This window comes from Ricinus communis, chromosome 10, assembly GCF_019578655.1.
Source record: "Ricinus communis isolate WT05 ecotype wild-type chromosome 10, ASM1957865v1, whole genome shotgun sequence".
Lineage (NCBI taxonomy): Eukaryota > Viridiplantae > Streptophyta > Magnoliopsida > Malpighiales > Euphorbiaceae > Ricinus > Ricinus communis.
The window spans coordinates 11,046,536-11,063,450 of NC_063265.1; the positions used below are offsets into that span (position 1 = coordinate 11,046,536).

A 16,915-nucleotide genomic window follows, 5' to 3' on the forward strand; every position below is an offset into this window, starting at 1 on the left:
AATAGGATTCTCCATCTTCTAGAAAAGTTAACGGTATATTTGAATGTAATCCAAGAATGACCATCAGTCCATATATCAAACAAACCGGATTACGCCTTACTTACAATCCTTCCATTTACTTATTCGACTCTGCAGGAAAGATTGTGCCTCAAATACACCTAAACCAGTGTATTTTGGCTTTGAAACAACACAGAGGAAGGGGATGATATCTCCTAAAGCGGCAACCGGACAGTATATTTAAACGCCACTGTGTCCAACATTGATGGAGACTGTTGAAAGAAAGCAGCTCTGTCAGTATGTCTCCTGCAAGGGATGCGCTGATTCTAGAGATAGATTAGCCCCTAGCTTCAGTTTGCTTGTCAGACAGTTTAAAATGAACTCTACTTCTAATCTTCTTGGGTGCCACTTTTCTGCGGCCAGAAAGTTATGGATGACTCCATCAATTACGACACCACTGCAACCAGCAGTCTTCTTCACTCCTCTGCTATCCATGGTCTCTCTAATCTTGTCAGAATGGCTCCACCTCTCATTAGCTGCGTATATGTTAGACAACAACATGTATCCACCCTCTTCCTGAGGCTCCAACTTCAGCAGCTCTTTTGAAGCTATCTCTGCCATTTCCAGATTCCCATGAGCTTGACAAGCATTTAGAACTGACCCCCAGATGGATCGACTTGGTTTAATGTGCATTCTTTCTATGACATCTTTTGCCTCAGCTAACCTACCTGATCGCCCTAAGAGATCTACCAAACAACCATAGTGCTCAATTCTTGGTTTAAGGCCATACTGTTTCAAACTGTTGAATATTTCAATCCCTTGATCAACAAGTCCACTATGGCTACAAGCCGCAAGAACAGAAACAAACGTGATTTCATTTGGAGTTACATTTGCTTGCATCTCATAGAACAGTTCCAATGCTTTGCTTCCATAACCATGGAAAGCAAATCCTGTTATCATTGTTGTCCATAATATGACATCCTTTTCAATAATTTCATTGAAAATCAAGAAAGCATTGTTGATACTTCCACACTTGCAATACATGTCAATCAATGCTGAACCCAAAACAGCATCTATTTTAATCTGCATTCTGATTACCCAGCCATGTGCCCACCTTCCCTGATCCAGAGCTCCAATTTCTGCTGCAGCAGAGATCAAGCTAGCCATGGTGGTGTTGTTGGGTACAACATTCTCCGCCACCATGTCATATAGCAAATCTCTTACTATAATAAAATCACCTCGATTTGCATATTCAGCAATTAATGAATTCCAAGATACAAAATCCCTGCAAGGCATTTGATCAAAAAGTGTCCTTGCAAGTTCCAAGTCGCCTGCCTTAGCACATCCTGCAATTATGGTGTTCCATGAAACAACATCCTTCTCTGTTAGTGCAGAAAATGTCCTGTGGGCAAGGTCCAACTCTTGGCACTTTACATACATATCCAGAAGAGCATTACCCAAGATCAGATTTGATGAAGTAATGGACTTTCTCCTTTCTATCCATGCATGAACCGTCTTCCCAAACCGTGCCTCTCCCAATTTCCCACAAGAAACAAGAAGACCTAACATGGTAAACTCATCAGGTTTAAGGTCTAAAGCCATCATATCATAAAGCAGTTGTATTGCTTCTAAACCACATCCCTGCTTAGCACAACCTGTAATCATTATATTGAATGAGACAACATCTGGAGCTGGCATCTGTCGAAATATTTTATGTGCAAGACAAAACAGTCCATTTTCTAAGTACACTTTAATGAGGGAGTTCTGCAGATATCTATAGGTTGACAAACCCAAAATGATAGCATGGCACTGAACTTGTTTCACTTCTGATACATGTCTGGCAGAATGAAGTAGATAAAGAAGTGTGTGTTTGTCTGGGCCAATGCCAGTGCTCAGCATAGAATTATATAAAGGTTGAGCAGTTGCCGAAGATAGTGCAGAAATCATGGTGTTGTAAATATACAGGTTGGGGTAAGGAGTGTAGTGATTAAAAAGAATTAAGGCCATATCCAAGTTCTCAGGATGTGAAATTGCTGAGAAAAAGATGAGTCTGCTCATAGGAAATGTTTGACCAATTAGATTGCTTCTCATCATCTGCCCCAAGATCTGTTTGAAATTATCCCTGGAATTGCTTTTCTCAAGCAAAAGAAGAGATGGGTGATTAAGTTCAAGAGATACAATTGGATCCCAGTTAGCGTTCTTTCTTCTTGTGGCAGTACTAAGAAATCGAATACCTCGTCCATAACGGTACATGGATAAAATTGTAGCAGATGCTTAAATATGATATCCGAGTAACAACTGCTACACTGATTTCCAGGAATAGGAAACCTCCATTTTATGTTCCACATAGCTGAGTGGAAATAATTGATTATGCATCAGTCGCTAACAACTGTAATAAGTTAGCAGTTCATGGACAGGAATATGGTGGATTCAAGAGTTGCCAGGACAAGGAGAGCAAAGCACTATGCATCAGTTCCACAATTTAGAAAATGTAAGTGCCACCGACCTTAACGAGAAAAGCACGAAGAAGAAAAGAGAATCCCCTCTTATCACATTGCATATTACCAGATAAAAGCTTCAGAAGCAAATGCATCAGTGTTCAACATCAGGTACTGGCATCTTTGTGCACAGATTTGCTAGCCGTCTGCTAAGAGCAGAAAATCCTGTTACAATTTAAATAGAAAAACTCCAAGCAAAATATGATTTTCATAGTATACGGTTACATGGGTGATAAAAATAGACAGAACTATAGCAAGCAGTTATTATCTTCTGGTTAATAAAGAATTCAATGAATTCAACAACTAAGTAATTTAGGATAGCGCGGCATTGAATTCAACCTATCCAAAATCCAACAAAAGATCCCAAATTTTGAAGCAGCTAACAGATGTCATGTTACCTGAACAACCAAAAAATTAAATCCTCGAACTCAAACCAAGTTCTAAAAGGCTCAGTACCCACTTCTCTAAACTTCAATTTCTTAACAAAAATTTCATTCTAGACTCAAAAGCACTATACTGCCTGCTAAATTGACAAAAAGTTCTTCAATTTTTTTTTTCAGTGCGACATTCGGTGGTAATTGGAAGTATCAATTAATGAATACAATAACAGAACAAAGAAGCATAATCAATATCTATGAAAATCACATACTGAAAATAGAATTAGCGCACACAATTTTAAGTTTTTAACCAGAGATCATTTAAGTAACAAACAAACAAACAAATTCTATAAGTTAATAACTAGAGAATCTTACTTACCAATGGTTAAAAAGAATAGAAGAGCCCATTGCTAAAAGGAAAATTATGAAAGATAAAAACCCTAGCTTGAATATTCCAAAAGGAGAAAAATCTTTTTTCTTTTTTATTTTGAGGTGAAGGCCAAACTGGGCACTTCATTGGATTATTACAATTGCAGCCCATTACTTAAAAACGTTATTCCAGTTATATGATGTTTTTCTTTAAGTTCGGTAAAGATAAAATTTGTCAAATGGTAGAAAAATGTTACCTTTTCCTTCTAAAATCTTTAGATTAGCTTCGTCGAGGTTTACCATTAGCAAGAAAAAAGATTTTGAGATAAATGGTGAGTGAGGTGACTTAAAAACTAACTTATCTGGTTCTAAAATGATAATAGACTGAACAGCTGTGTACTCAAGAAAATATGTACCAAGTTTGTGCACATCTCTTGCCTGCTTTTTTTTTTTTTTTTTAAATCTATTTGGAACTATCGTTAGTGTTAAAAACAAAATTTAACCTTTTTAAATTTAATTAATTTATTTTTTGTAAATCTTTTGTGATATTGTATTTCTCTATATCATCTTGTGTACGCTTTCGCCAAATCATCTTCTTTCTAAAGGTTTGTTTGATTCGCCAACTCTCTAAAATCCAATGTCTTAATTTCATGGATGTAGGGTGCGGACGCCATGAGAGCACAAGATCACTGCTGCCCACATAGGCTGTTGCTCAAGGGAAAATCAGGTAAAAAATGAGGGACCAAACTGATGTACTAATAATGCTAAACAAAGGCTCAGCTTTTCAGAAAAAAAAAAACCCTATATAAATAATGTAAGCAAACATAATTATTATTGTCAAAGCATGAAGTTTCCAACATGGATTTACACGACAAACCTACATTTATCCGATTCAACTTCCACACAAATTTTTCAAATACATCATGCACACTGCCTATCAACCCCCCTTTTGATGGCCCTACACTTCCACTATCCAAAAGAGAAATGAAACAGAAGAGTTTCTTAGCACTATCTATTAATTTTTTGGTCATTCTCCACTAACCCCACCACAGATACAAGAAATAGAAGCACATCAATGGAGCTTTTTGAATATTTTGGATTTGCCTTGACCATAGCATTATAAACATCAAGTGCCCCGTGATTCTTCTTACTTGACATGAAAATGACTCCTCCTAAAGAAAATGAACAGCTGCACCAACTGGATATTGTTTCTTTATTATATATATATATATATTTATAATGAGGAGTTAGAATGAGTTATATGGGACTATACCAGCACTTGGGGCCCAGATGTCTGCTGGTAGCAATTCATCTGCACGTGAAAGGAGATTAATTTCTTGGTTAGGTTTATGATGGGGTGTTTGATTCAGGCTTGATAATTGATGGTGCATCAGGGGGGTGTGTTCGAAGGATTGCTGAAGCAAGTGATATAGGCATGATGCAAAGTGCCTTGGACTGGAGGAATTGCATAGCAGCTCCTATGTCTTCTTCCATCAACTTAGCTACTTGTTGCTCAGTACCATCATTTGACCACTTCTCCCAAGTCTGCTGATTTGCTGCTGCTCCGTCAATGCTCTCTCCCTGCAATCACATTGAATTGAACTAAAGAGTGAGTTTAATCCTGTACAAGGATTTGCATGCGTAATACTACATGCAAATATACACTCTAAAAAATATAAACATGCATAACAATAAGCTAACAAAATGAAGAAAGAGGAGTTTAAAGTTATAACTCTTCCAGCTTTACTACCTCAACTGATGCTAGCGGTACATCAGCTACAAGCTGAGCCACTGCACCTGCTGCTCCCAGTCTACTCATGCTCAATACCTGTTTCATTGTTAGTACTGAGATCAAAACAGCAAATAAAATGGTTTCACTTCAATTGTGAAAAAAGAAATATTTCTGGTAACCAGTAAGCAAATATCCATTTCTAGTCCCTGTTCCATAATGACTGAACTTTTATACAGATCCAATATCAGATTCATTTTCAGGATTGACATCCTAACTAATTCAATTAAACAAGTACTTAAAAGGTCTTCAACTATGTCCAGGATATTCAATATGATAGGGCCCAACCATGATATGAGGGCCTATCGAAGACTTTCAAAGCATGTATTGAACAGATTCTTGGAATCGGTTACATCTTTTGAATGATGACAGGAAATTCTACTAATGCTCTAGCAATAAGAACAAGAAATTCTTGGAATCAGTTGCATCTTCTGGATGATGACAGGAAATTCTACTAATCCACTAGCAATAAGAAATACACCAAAAATCTACAGGAACATAATCAATTTCCCATACATCATGAATCTGTTGAGACTTGAGACTGAGTTTCAATACCTTCACTTGAAGCCTTAGAAACTTAACATAGTCCACAATCTCATCAATCATGGCTGCCCTGTCCGTCTGCGTAAGAATTTGGACCACATTAGTACACATGAAATTTCAAATTCAGTAACGATGTTGCAAGGTAAAATTAATTTCCTGGCTTCAAAAGCTTTGAGATTCTATGCACATGAAACAAAGGCATACTAATTGGAAAGGATTTAGGTTCCAGTGAAAATCACAAGTAAAAGCCGCAAAACTACAACCAACTATGACACATAAGATTGTGTGGCCTAAGGTAGGCCAACTATGTCTTCCATCTAGGTCCCCACAAAGTTCTTTGGCCATTAATCATATTTCATATGTACCTTAAGAAACTCTACTGACCATTGCAAATCCAATTATGAGAGTAATCTATAGGTCCAGAACAATTAATGAATTGCAGAAAGCAACAGCAAAGACACTGAGTTGACTATAAAGAAAACTGCCTAAAGGATATGTGAACCTTGTTGGCTGTAGGAACCAACTCCTGCAAAGCCTTCATTCTCTCTGCAATCCTCTCTCTACGCAGCTGCACCCATAAGAACATATTCAAAAGCCAGTACAAACTATATATACAGCTATAAAATAGTCGAGACAATAATACTAATTCTATTACTGAAACAATCGAAATTTTCTTATAACTGAAGAAGTATTCATGGATATCATCAACATTGATCTCTGATAGGCAAGACTGCTCTACAAGAAATTTGAGAATTTTTGCACTATTTGAACAGGAGTTTTGCCACAAGAAATCCTAATCTTGGGACTCTATAAGCAAAAGCAAAAGAAACAAAATTTACCCGTTCAGCAATGCTGTGAGGATCAGTGGCTTGTCCTCGTCTTGCTCGCACCCTTGGGCGAATGGCAGGTGGCTGTGATGCAGCAGAAACCACTCCTGGTGTTGGCTGACCATGAAATGGCTGCAACAAAATTAAACAAGAGATTTAAGCATGCAATGCAGCATTAAGAAAGAAATGAAAAAGAAAAAAAGGAACAAAGTAATGCCATTAAAGGGGTAGACCAAGAAAACCAGCATCTTGAAAACATATAACTAAGCATAAAACTCTAGCACAAGCAAAAAGAAAGATGAAGCTACATAGTAAACTTGAATGAAATTATTTTAACCTGTAGGTTTTTTGCATGACCATTTGTGGGTACTATAATATAGAAAGTTACAAGCATGGGAAATACTCCCTCCACATCCAAAAACTTTTGACAGGGCTAATATCATCTCAATGAATTAGGGGAAAAAAGTAGCTGCTTTTTTAGGTGATTCTTTAATGAAAATAATGCTTGTCCTGCCTATTTTAACTACTCCAGTAATTTCTGCAATATCCACCTCCTCATTATTTATTTTCATGAAACTATGATGAAAATGTTTAACATTAAAGTATTAACATTATGCCCAATTACATGGATGATATGGAAAAAAGATACTACTTTTAAGTCAAGAAATACTAATGAAAATAAGAATCCAATGAAAGGAATTTTAAATTGATTGCAGAAAATCATGCCAGAAACCTGGAAATACAAGTAGAGAATTCAACTGTTGAATTTGACTAAAAGACCATTTCCTATTGACTAAAAGATTGGACAGATCCGCGTCACATCCACGCGCTACTCCAATTACAAAAGCGCGTAGCAGTACTTCTTTCCACCAAATTGACAGAGATTACTACCGCACATGCGGAAAAAGATAACCCGCACGCTTGGAAGAATTCGCACGTACACCACAATTCCGTGTGTCAGTAGGCACAGGTCCCTTTCTACTCCATTGAATATATCCACGCTCTATCTCAAGGCGCGTGTACAACACAGCCAGCTAAAAGGTCTATTATTAATACCATCCAAACTTAAACACCCTCTGATCTAAGTTAAGGAAATAAATCATAATTGAGAACTGAGATACCAAGAATGGACTACAACAAGGGCAAATTTTTAGGCTAGAGAACAAAAGAAAAAGAAGGTTTATAATTTAAACCTGGTGGAGGTGAGGTGGTGGTGGAGGCCGGAGCGTCTGGGTTTGCAACTGTCCAAACGTTGGGAACAAACTCGCCATGTGAACAGAATCTCTATCCTGCAAACAAACCAAGGACGAATCACACTTTTGACCAAATTAGCCTTCAAAAACCTTCATTTTTACATATTTTACCCATCTGCAAATACCATTCATGATGAACAAATAATTATTCTCATACCTAAAGACAAAGTAGTGAATGCAAAGACAAGATAAGTAATTACCCTTTTTCTTTCATAGTAGCAAGAAAATGAAAATGTTCCTTAAAAATAGCAGACATATTGATATCTAATACATGTTCCAACTTCACAAAGAAACCAAAACAGATAACCCATGTGCTAACCCTACCATTAACAAAATCCAAAAACATGACAACCCAAATGCTTTGTCGTCCTAGCACCACCACAGAGCAAACATACAAACAAACTCAAAACTCCACCCATCATCATAAACCCACCAGCAACATAGTAATAAGAATAATAATAAGACAAAGAAAGGAAGAAAGCAGATGCTAGTTAATAGACAACAGAAACAGCAGCATTTAGACAAAAGAAACAGAAGAGAAAAAACATAATAAAGATAGAGAAAAAGAAAAAAGACTTACATTGATAACAGAAGTTGTAGAAGATGAAACATTATTATTGTTGTTATTGGTATGGTTGTTGTTATCTAAAGCACCACTACCATCTTCTTGTTGCCTCAAGAACTCTAAGTTTAACCCTAAAGGCATCATGCCCATATTATTAGTTCTCAATCCACCACCACCACTACTGGCAGACCCCAACTGTAGACCCATCATAGGCATGGTGGACCCCACCACGTCTCCACCGCCACCACCATCACCGCCTCCATACCCTGGCTGCACTGCCAAGATCTGCTCAAAGAAATCATCTCCTAATCCCTCAGGTGGGGGATTTCCCGCCATGCAATAATATTGCAAAAGTAGTTTTAGAGTAGCAGTAGCAGTCGTAGTATTAGTGATAAAGTTTGATGTTTTAGAGTGTAAAAAATATGGTAATGCTTTTTCCTTTTTGATGTTTCAATTAGCTGAGGAGAGAGAGAGAGAGAGAGAGAGAGAGAGAGAGAGAGGGAGAGAGTATGTTTTTAGAGAGACAAATAGAAGAGACGAGAGAAGAGGGGAATTGAAGTATGCGAAACCCGAGAAAAAGAAAGTGTTGGTGAATTGGGTGGCAGATCCACAGCCCAATAACCAGGAAAGGGGTTGTGGAATCCAAGATGGTATATGGTTTTATGGGTACTGGCTTCAAGTTCTTGTAGTGTAGAGAGAGAAATCCTGAAAATGCAGCGTTGGGTTTTCTTTTTTGTTTTGTTTTGTTCTGTGGGTTGAATCTTTTATTGCTTTTTGGGGTCTGACTTGTGAGTTGTGAGTGCTGTCTGTGAGATGTGGCTTAAAGGAGGGGTGTGAGAGACCTGAAGGAATGAGAAAGTTTGATTTTTTTTTATTTTTTTTTTTTAATTTCTTTCTTCTGTACTGTGAATGATGTGTGTAAATGGTAGAGCCTTAGGCGCTTAGATAGGATGACTGTTCATTGCATTTCCATTTTCCTTTTCTGTCTAAACCCTATGCTTCTTTTTCTGAACATACTACGATTTCTTTGCAAGAGTACAAAGGACATTAGAAGCTAAACAAGAACAAAGTTTCCTGTTTTATGAATTCTCTATTTTATTATTTAAAACACCATCAATTGTTTTGTGTCAGCTTATTTAAGTCGATTATAATCAATGCAGTTAGAACTGTCTTCAAAGTTAATAATGTTATGAATTCAAATTATCTTCTAACATGCTTTATATAATGGATAAATTTTATGCCTAGAAAGGCTGTACCGGAGCCAAGTTGTAATTTAAGGAAGTTAAGACTAAAGTCTTAAGAAATATATAAAGATAAAGTTAACATTTTAAAATATTAAGGACTGAACTGAACTTTTTCGTTAAAAATTATAAGAATAAAGCTAAAATTTTGAAGGGCCCAGCTCCGAAAATGCTAGCCTATTGTAAACAAATATGCATCCATAATCATGGCTAAACTAATAGGTAGGAGGAATGAAAAGAAACAGATAATCACAAGCAAAGGCCTTTCTCAAATTGCAAATAAAAGAAATGATGGACAAATGAGTACATAATAATCATCCATATAAATCATATGTAAATTGTAATAATGTACTCTTTGTATTGTGATGTTAGCATGACTCATTAGAGTTAAAAGAAAGAAAAGGCATGTTTCCTTCTTTAAAGAACTTGGCCTTATCTACCAATACAAGTAGTGGGATTGATAAGTGACAAAATTGATATCCCCCCATTTCTGCAATTTTTTATAGTAATAAACAAAAATATTAGCAGATAAAAGTTACTCTCTCACCAACTTTTGCCCTTCCCTCTTTGCCAATTCTTTTGAGTTTTTTAATTTGGTGTTATTATATTGTTTATCAGAGTCAATTATCACCATTGCCTTATTCCTCTGGAAAGTTCACTCAGTGGGAGGCCAAGCTTGTTTAATCAATTAAACAAATTAAAAGCTGTTATTGGCTCAACTGAAGAATATTTTACATGTTTTTCATTTCTGGTAAGCTTATGATTGAATTGTTTTTTTGTTAAGAAAGTGTACCATATCTAATTGATCACTTTGGCCAGAGTACATAACACCATCCTATCGTCTTATTGGCACTTCCACAATTTGCTGCAATATTGGTGGGATTATTGAACTGAGAACAGAGTACAGAGTGAATTTCTATAATATGTAGAAGAATGGTCTGAAAATCCATCAGAGTCTTTAAGTTTAAAATGGAAAAATGGGCTACGCCTGCAGATGTATTGTTGATTCATAATTAAGCTCAAACACAAAAGAAAAACTAAAGCTGGCCTCGAACTCAAATTAGAATGGATGAGTGCGTTTGTGCAACAGGTTTATATGAAACAATTTATGGTTTCATGAACCAGAGATTTTCCTAGATGATGTGATTGCACTGAATGTATTCTTATAACAGGCACCACTAATAAATCATGACTACTATATGTAACCCAAAAAAAAAAAGATGGCTACTATACCGTTTCATATGGTGATTTCACACTGAACTACGTTGAAAATGAATAATTTGATCTAAACACATTAGTGCTACAAATAAAGAAGTTACATATTCTACAACCTCATACACTCTCCTTTGAGCTTGAGACTTCAGCGTCTTGTTTTTTCTCTTCACTGATTGCTGTTGGTGTTTCTCCTGGACTTTCCAATGCAGAATCAGGTTCCTTTTTAAGCTCTGATTCAAACTCTTTTGCAGCCTGCGAATTATAGTGATCATATATATCTATATTCCTTATAAAATGTATGGCAAAAATGATATATAATAAATCAAGACACTTAGCCAGTAGCATGAACGTTCAGAAATAAGCATTAACAGCACACATAATTATCTTATGAAGATGGCATAAATTCCTTGTTTACTTATTTTTTTAATCGTTCTTACTGATTGCTGCTTACTACCATATCATGAGAGCTAGAAGCAATCTAATAGTTAACTAGGACGTCATTTTAAACTTGATTAATCATTTGGCGCTATGCCAGTATGGCAGCATTCTAGCGGTTAAGTGCCTGCTTTGTGATGCAAAACAGTAGGAGTTCATGCGTTCAACCCTCAAATTTCTCCTCCTTGTACCAAAATTTAATGTTTTTTAATGGTTTATTGCACAAAAGAATACACATTTAAGATGTGGATAGAACTACTACAAACTACAAAAGCATCCAAATCCTAAGAGTATGCAGGAAGCTGAGTTCTCTTAAATAAAACTGACCCCACCAAAATGACCAAACACATAGCATAACTTCCAGGAGAGAGACACCAAATATCAACTAGGACCCAGTTCCTATATTTTTTAAATACATCAAGCATAGCAGAAGGCAACAAAAGGCATAATTATTGCAATATGATGTCCTCTATAAACAAAGAGCTTATGGCAAATCAGAGCACAGACATGTCTATATGGCCTCCATCTCCACGTCAACATTCACCAAAAGTAAGAAAATATTTTAAGTCCCAATGACCACAAATGCGCTTTGAAGCATTGCCACACAAAAGTCATAAAGTGCTTCCAGGAATGCTGATCTATAACAAACCTTTTCTGTCACAAGGAGTTAAAACAAGGAATGAGAACCTACTTGAAAACACAACCATCACAGTACCACTGCTTCACCATGGAAGTCAATGTTCTAAAGTTCAATTTGAGACCAAAGATTCATCAAAAGCATTCACAGCTGTTTTTATAAAATTTAAGGTGGACAGATCACTAGTGCCAAGATCTTTGTATCCCAAAAGCAGGTCTTATACCTGAAAGGCTGAAAGGGTAACCATCTCAAAGAGGCTAAACAATTTTCTTTACTTTCATCAATGGCAATAGCAACTGAAAGCTCTCTCTCTCTCTCTCTCTCTCTCTCTCTCTCTCTATCTCTCTCTCCAATGATAGTATTAAGGAAAAATCTGCAAAAGTGTGTCAGGCGAGAGAGAGAGTGTGTGTGTGTGTGTGTGTGAGAGAGAGAGAGAGAGAGAGAGAGAGAGAGAGAGATCTAATCAGTAACAAGCAGGATTCTGAGCAGGCACAGCTTGAATTCAAAACACACACCTTATCCTAGCCAAAATAAATTTGGCATCCTTATATATACCCCATCACCATCAAATAACTTAGATAGATTCGTCAACAAGATTCTCAGCATTTTACTTATTGCAATTATATTTGAAATCAGAGTAACCTCCCAAAGAACTTTTTTTTCACAGACCTTAATGCAAATAATGGTCAGCGATCATGGGAAGACCTCAAGGATTGTATACAAGATTATTATGCAGGAAGTGGTTAAAATGGACGAAACAGTTAAAAGGAGTGTAGATACCAATGGTAATTACACATCAGGTTCAAGTTGGAAGAATCATACCAATTTCATATGTTACTCCCAGATTAAACCTTACTGATGGATTTTTAATTTGGTTATTAGGGGTGGGAGGAATAAATGGATAATTGAACAATATCATTTTGTAACAGATAGTAGCAAAGTAAATGTATTGATGCACTTTCCTTGTGACCTATTACTGTAAAGCTCACACAGTCCGTTAAGAACTCAGTAAATCTAAGGCAAAAGGGAAGAATTTTACGGACCAGTAAGCATCCTAATTGGAGAGAAGGGAATGGGCTAGAAGAGAAAAGAGGATCCCCAGAAGTTAGAATTTTGAGATCTAATTCTATCATTCAACCATGATTCTTTTCCATTGGAGAATAAATTACTACAAGCATATACCACTTTTCCACAAGCTAAGATAATTCCAAGGCCAAATGAAATAGAAATTCAACCACACTTGTAATTGATGCAGAGCTTGAAACTAAAAGCACTAGAATGCAATTTGACTGATCAAATTTCAAATTCCTAGGTTTGAGCTTGTTTTATTTTCGTGGTCTCGGTATTATCTTAGTGTAGTAGTCCTATTTTATATGTTGGGGAGTCTGGTTATTCAGGATATGAAAAAATGTAGAAAATAATATGCAAACTAAACCAACAATTAATCAAGAGAAAAAAACCAGAAAGCTCCGATGAATTGAATCTTAATCGAGTTATACGGGATATAAAGAGAAAAATTTATTCCAATCAAAATCAACAAAGCAGAAATATTGTTAAATTACAACCGAAATACCTTAAACAGCATAACGGACAATAAAGTTCAATACTTTGTATCATGTGCTTGAAAAATAAAACAAACCCAGATGAAATAACCAACCTCTTGGAAGCTCTTGACAGTCTTTCCAATGCTCCTACCAACTTCAGGTAGCTTTTTGGGTCCAAAAACCAAAGCAGCCACTCCAGCAATCACAACCAATTCAGGCACTCCTAGACCAAACAAAGCATTACAAGTGAGACCCTTTCGAGTTCTCTCAGTTCTGCTCCTGGTTTTACCAAGAACCAATGTTTTATTGCTAAGTTTCTTGTTTGTATTAAGAAGATTGGCATTATTGAAGAAGGTGGAATGAGAAGAGGAGAAAGGGAAAGCATGTGTGGGTCTTGAAAGGGAGAGAGTCATAGATGAAATCTCCATGATTCTGTGATGCTTTTGGGGTTATGGGGTTAACGGGTTTTGATGATTTTGGTTATTGTGTGTGTGTGTGTGTGTGTGTATTGTGTGTGATTGCGTGATTGGGTTTGAGAAAGATTGGTGCTTGAGGATATGGTGTGGGGATAGAGCAGAGAGTTTTGGATTTTTGCCCATTTGTGCTATCTGCTATGGAACTTTTGGGGATTTCATGATTATAGATATTTTATTTTGACCAAAAAAATAGGATGAAAACTAAGAGCTTCAATAAATAGAATTATTTCTAATAATTTCACATATTTTGATAGTGATCCTCTTGGTTTTTCCTTCTAAAATTAGTTGATATTTAAATTCATTATTGTTTTAGTTAGTGGGAGTAACCTTGCACTGTCTACCTAAACCCAATTATTTGACTTAAACAACACACGCATTCACTTAACTTTTGATTAACATGAGCAATCTATTTTCCCCTCATTAAGTAAAATTCAGCTGCAATCTCTAATTGCAGTTCTCAAATTTCATTTTATATCTATGTCTTATTTTTAATAATACTAAACATTTCAAAATTTGTTTAAAAAATTATATTAAAATTTGATGAGGTGCTATATTTTATCAATTTTAAAAATAAAATATAGATCAGATTAGAATATTACATCATATACCTAATAAGATTTCTTTTCAAAATAGACATATTACTAACACTGGTAAATATGCAATGAAGTTAGAAAACTCTTTTTTAAGTCATAATGTAAACCCTTTTCAACTAGTGAAGAGTTGTGATTAGCAACATAAATTTTTCATTTAAAATATAATATTTTTTTATTAATTAAATAAATTTTAGTTTATTTGAAAAAAATATTTTATATTTTTTATTAATAAAATAAATATTTTTTATTTAAAAATACTAAATAATTTTTTTATATATTTTTATTTTCTAAATGAACGAAAATATAAAAAGAGTAAAATGTCTACAAGTATAGAAAAATGCTAAATTAAATCAGAATGAGGAACAAATTTTGATCAAAACTCCTCTGAAATGCAAACTTCTTTCTTTGGTAGCTAGAGTTCAAATTTCTAACTTGAGAACAAGAAGGCAGTATTTCGATTAATATGTGCCTCATTAAACAGAACTATCATACAACAACGAACAAAGATCTTTGGATATTCTTCCATTTCTGTTTTATGTCAAAGGCAAAAAAATTTAGATACTTGAATGAATATGTAATAGGCTTCCTTCCAAATTCTAACCCTGAAAATTCTGCACCTTTCATATGCTTTGTACCTCCAATTCGTTAACTCGTTAATCACATGTACGAACTTCCAAGAATCAGGTGCTTCTCTCTCTTGCAACTGAAACTCATAACCCAACACCAACCAAATCAAATTCTTGCTCAGCTAATCACCAATAACCTAACATCTCCCACCTTTTTGGCCAAGCTAATACAGCAATATTGTTTTTTATCAAACGCCCAGAAAGCCCAATCAATATTCACACACTTCCACTATCCAAATCTGTTTCTCTTTAACACTTTGATACGATGCACTCAACCACGACACTCTATTCATATTTTTGCCAATTGGGTTTCAAGCAATTTTTTATTTTTGGATGATTTTACTTATCTTTATGTTCTTGGTTCTTGTGCTAGATTGCCTTCATTATCAACTTTATGGCTAGGAAGGCAAATACAATCTCAAGTTTTGAAATTGGGGTTCATGTCAAATATCCTGTTGCCAACTACCTTAATTCATTTCTATGCAAATAATAAGTATGTTACTTCAGCGAGAAAAGTGTTTGATGAAATGTCGAAGAGAAGTGTCGTTACTTGGAATGCAATGATAACAGGGTTTAGTTCACAGAGAGAAAAAGCTAAAGATAGTGCCGTTGCTGCTCTAATGTTGTTTAGAGATATGGTTGTTGATGTTTGTGCGGAGAAACCGAATGATATTACCATGGTTTCTGTTCTTTCAGCTAGTTCTCAATTGGGTGTGCTCGAGTGTGGGGCTTGTATTCATGGGTATATAGAGAAGACAATATGTGTACCTCAAAATGATATCTTCATTGGCACTGGTTTAGTTGATATGTACTCAAAGTGTGGGTGTCTAGATAGTGCGGTGAAATTTTTTGTGGAAATGAAGTTAAAAAATAAATTAACTTGGACAGCAATGGCAACTGGCTTGGCCATTCATGGGAAAGGGAAAGAAACATTGGAGCTTTTGGATGGTATGGGAGCATCTGGTATTAAACCTAACGCTGTGACTTTCACTAGCTTGTTTTCAGCTTGTTGCCATTCAGGCCTCGTAGAAGAGGGACTTCATTTGTTTCACAATATGAAGGGAAAGTTCGGTATTGAGCCTGGAATACAGCATTATGGATGCATTGTTGATCTCTTGGGCAAAGGGGGGCACCTAAAAGAAGCATACGAGTTTATAGCAGGGATGCCAATGGAGCCTGATGCTATCTTGTGGAGGTGTTTACTGAGTGCATGTAAAGTTCATGGGGATGTTGTAATGGGTGAGAAAGTGGCAAAGATACTACTTCACTTGCAGCCAGAAAAGAATTCTGTGGAATCGGATGATAGCAGTGAGGATTATGTAGCCTTGTCAAATGTTTATGCTTCAGCTGAAAGGTGGGAGGATGTTGAAATTTTAAGAAAGGAAATGAAGGTGAAGAGGCTAGAAACAAAACCTGGTGCCAGTTTAGTACAAGCCATTGGTAATCGCCTTTTGGAAGTATTGGTATAGAATAATAAAAATTAGGAAAATCTTGGTACGAGGCGCTTAATTATCAGATTCGGTTCTGTACCACAAGAAAAGTGAATAATTGTATTGGTTTTAAATAATAGAAGATCGACAACTGGCATCTATTCAGGTGATCTCTTGTACGTAGAATCCAAATTTGACCATTGTTGGTAAAGATCTTATAATTCATCATGTACAAAAGATACTCCTGCTGAGCAATTTCTTTGTGCTGTCACAGTTGGACAAGTATAAGCTTAATCACCTTTTGTATGTGACCTTGTATTTCTGCATGTGCCTATGCCCCTGACACTATTTGGTATCCTTCTGGGGCTGTTGTGAATTGTAGTGGGACTCTGCCTAATGATCAATAGGACATGATGTTTATTCGCATATTAAATATGAAACAAGACATGTTATAACTTCTATAATTAAGCCATGCTTGACATGAACGACAAAAAAACAAA

General features: G+C 35.9%; 4 protein-coding genes across 9 annotated transcripts; 1 reads left to right on the top strand and 3 right to left on the bottom strand.

Annotated features, from left to right (window-relative positions):
- Positions 1 to 16: 16 nt before the first annotated feature.
- Positions 17 to 3,927, bottom strand: LOC8269333 (pentatricopeptide repeat-containing protein At3g04750, mitochondrial). Of its 4 annotated transcripts, none has more exons than XM_015726679.3 (2): positions 3,499 to 3,927; positions 17 to 2,641 (listed from the first exon to the last, which is right to left on the bottom strand). In XM_015726679.3, exon 2 carries the CDS (start codon positions 2,248 to 2,250, stop codon positions 292 to 294), a length of 1,959 nt encoding a protein of 652 aa, XP_015582165.1. In that variant the 5' UTR covers positions 2,251 to 2,641; positions 3,499 to 3,927; the 3' UTR covers positions 17 to 291. The 4 variants fall into 4 exon arrangements, with proteins under 4 accessions (XP_015582165.1, XP_015582161.1, XP_048236091.1 ...); XM_015726675.3 differs by lacking the exon at positions 3,499 to 3,927 and adding an exon at positions 3,252 to 3,407; XM_048380134.1 differs by lacking the exon at positions 3,499 to 3,927 and adding an exon at positions 3,252 to 3,400 and having other exon boundaries at positions 17 to 2,644.
- Positions 3,928 to 4,047: 120 nt separating this feature from the next.
- LOC8269334 (transcription factor UNE12) lies at positions 4,048 to 9,106 on the bottom strand. 2 transcript variants are annotated; one of them, XR_001536114.3, is made up of 8 exons: positions 8,234 to 9,106; positions 7,594 to 7,689; positions 6,413 to 6,532; positions 6,076 to 6,141; positions 5,586 to 5,651; positions 4,992 to 5,069; positions 4,515 to 4,822; positions 4,048 to 4,439 (listed from the first exon to the last, which is right to left on the bottom strand). XR_001536114.3 is itself a non-coding variant. In XM_015726674.3 (7 exons), exons 1-7 carry the CDS (start codon positions 8,552 to 8,554, stop codon positions 4,589 to 4,591), a joined length of 981 nt encoding a protein of 326 aa, XP_015582160.1. In that variant the 5' UTR covers positions 8,555 to 9,106; the 3' UTR covers positions 4,048 to 4,588. The 2 variants fall into 2 exon arrangements, 1 of the variants encoding a protein (XP_015582160.1); XM_015726674.3 differs by having other exon boundaries at positions 4,048 to 4,822.
- Positions 9,107 to 10,492: 1,386 nt separating this feature from the next.
- LOC8269335 (sec-independent protein translocase protein TATA, chloroplastic) lies at positions 10,493 to 13,951 on the bottom strand. Of its 2 annotated transcripts, none has more exons than XM_002531248.4 (2): positions 13,404 to 13,941; positions 10,493 to 10,926 (listed from the first exon to the last, which is right to left on the bottom strand). In XM_002531248.4, the coding sequence occupies exons 1-2, from the start codon at positions 13,716 to 13,718 to the stop codon at positions 10,792 to 10,794; spliced, it is 450 nt and encodes a 149-aa protein (XP_002531294.1). In that variant the 5' UTR covers positions 13,719 to 13,941; the 3' UTR covers positions 10,493 to 10,791. The 2 variants fall into 2 exon arrangements, with proteins under 2 accessions (XP_002531294.1, XP_025015236.2); XM_025159468.2 differs by having other exon boundaries at positions 10,838 to 11,763; positions 13,404 to 13,951.
- Positions 13,952 to 14,716: 765 nt separating this feature from the next.
- LOC8269337 (pentatricopeptide repeat-containing protein At3g18970) lies at positions 14,717 to 16,742 on the top strand. The gene is made up of 2 exons (XM_048369823.1): positions 14,717 to 15,043; positions 15,359 to 16,742. Exons 1-2 carry the CDS (start codon positions 15,021 to 15,023, stop codon positions 16,452 to 16,454), a joined length of 1,119 nt encoding a protein of 372 aa, XP_048225780.1. The 5' UTR covers positions 14,717 to 15,020; the 3' UTR covers positions 16,455 to 16,742.
- The last annotated feature ends 173 nt before the right edge of the window (positions 16,743 to 16,915 follow it).

What these genes read in the sequence shown, in the direction of transcription:
- LOC8269333 (XM_015726679.3), bottom strand. Translation starts at nt 2,250, where the DNA reads ATGTACCGTTATGGACGAGGTATTCGATTTCTTAGTACTGCCACAAGA.
- LOC8269334 (XM_015726674.3), bottom strand. Translation starts at nt 8,554, where the DNA reads ATGGCGGGAAATCCCCCACCTGAGGGATTAGGAGATGATTTCTTTGAG. An exon ending in CTACAACTTCTGTTATCAAT is followed by an intron (nt 7,690 to 8,233) that starts GTAAGTCTTTTT and finishes GTTTGTTTGCAG; the next exon opens with GATAGAGATTCTGTTCACAT. An exon ending in CACCACCTCACCTCCACCAG is followed by an intron (nt 6,533 to 7,593) that starts GTTTAAATTATA and finishes ATTTTGTTGCAG; the next exon opens with CCATTTCATGGTCAGCCAAC.
- LOC8269335 (XM_002531248.4), bottom strand. Translation starts at nt 13,718, where the DNA reads ATGGAGATTTCATCTATGACTCTCTCCCTTTCAAGACCCACACATGCT. An exon ending in CTGTCAAGAGCTTCCAAGAG is followed by an intron (nt 10,927 to 13,403) that starts GTTGGTTATTTC and finishes TATAATTCGCAG; the next exon opens with GCTGCAAAAGAGTTTGAATC.
- LOC8269337 (XM_048369823.1), top strand. Translation starts at nt 15,021, where the DNA reads ATGTACGAACTTCCAAGAATCAG. An exon ending in TACGAACTTCCAAGAATCAG is followed by an intron (nt 15,044 to 15,358) that starts GTGCTTCTCTCT and finishes TTCTTGTGCTAG; the next exon opens with ATTGCCTTCATTATCAACTT.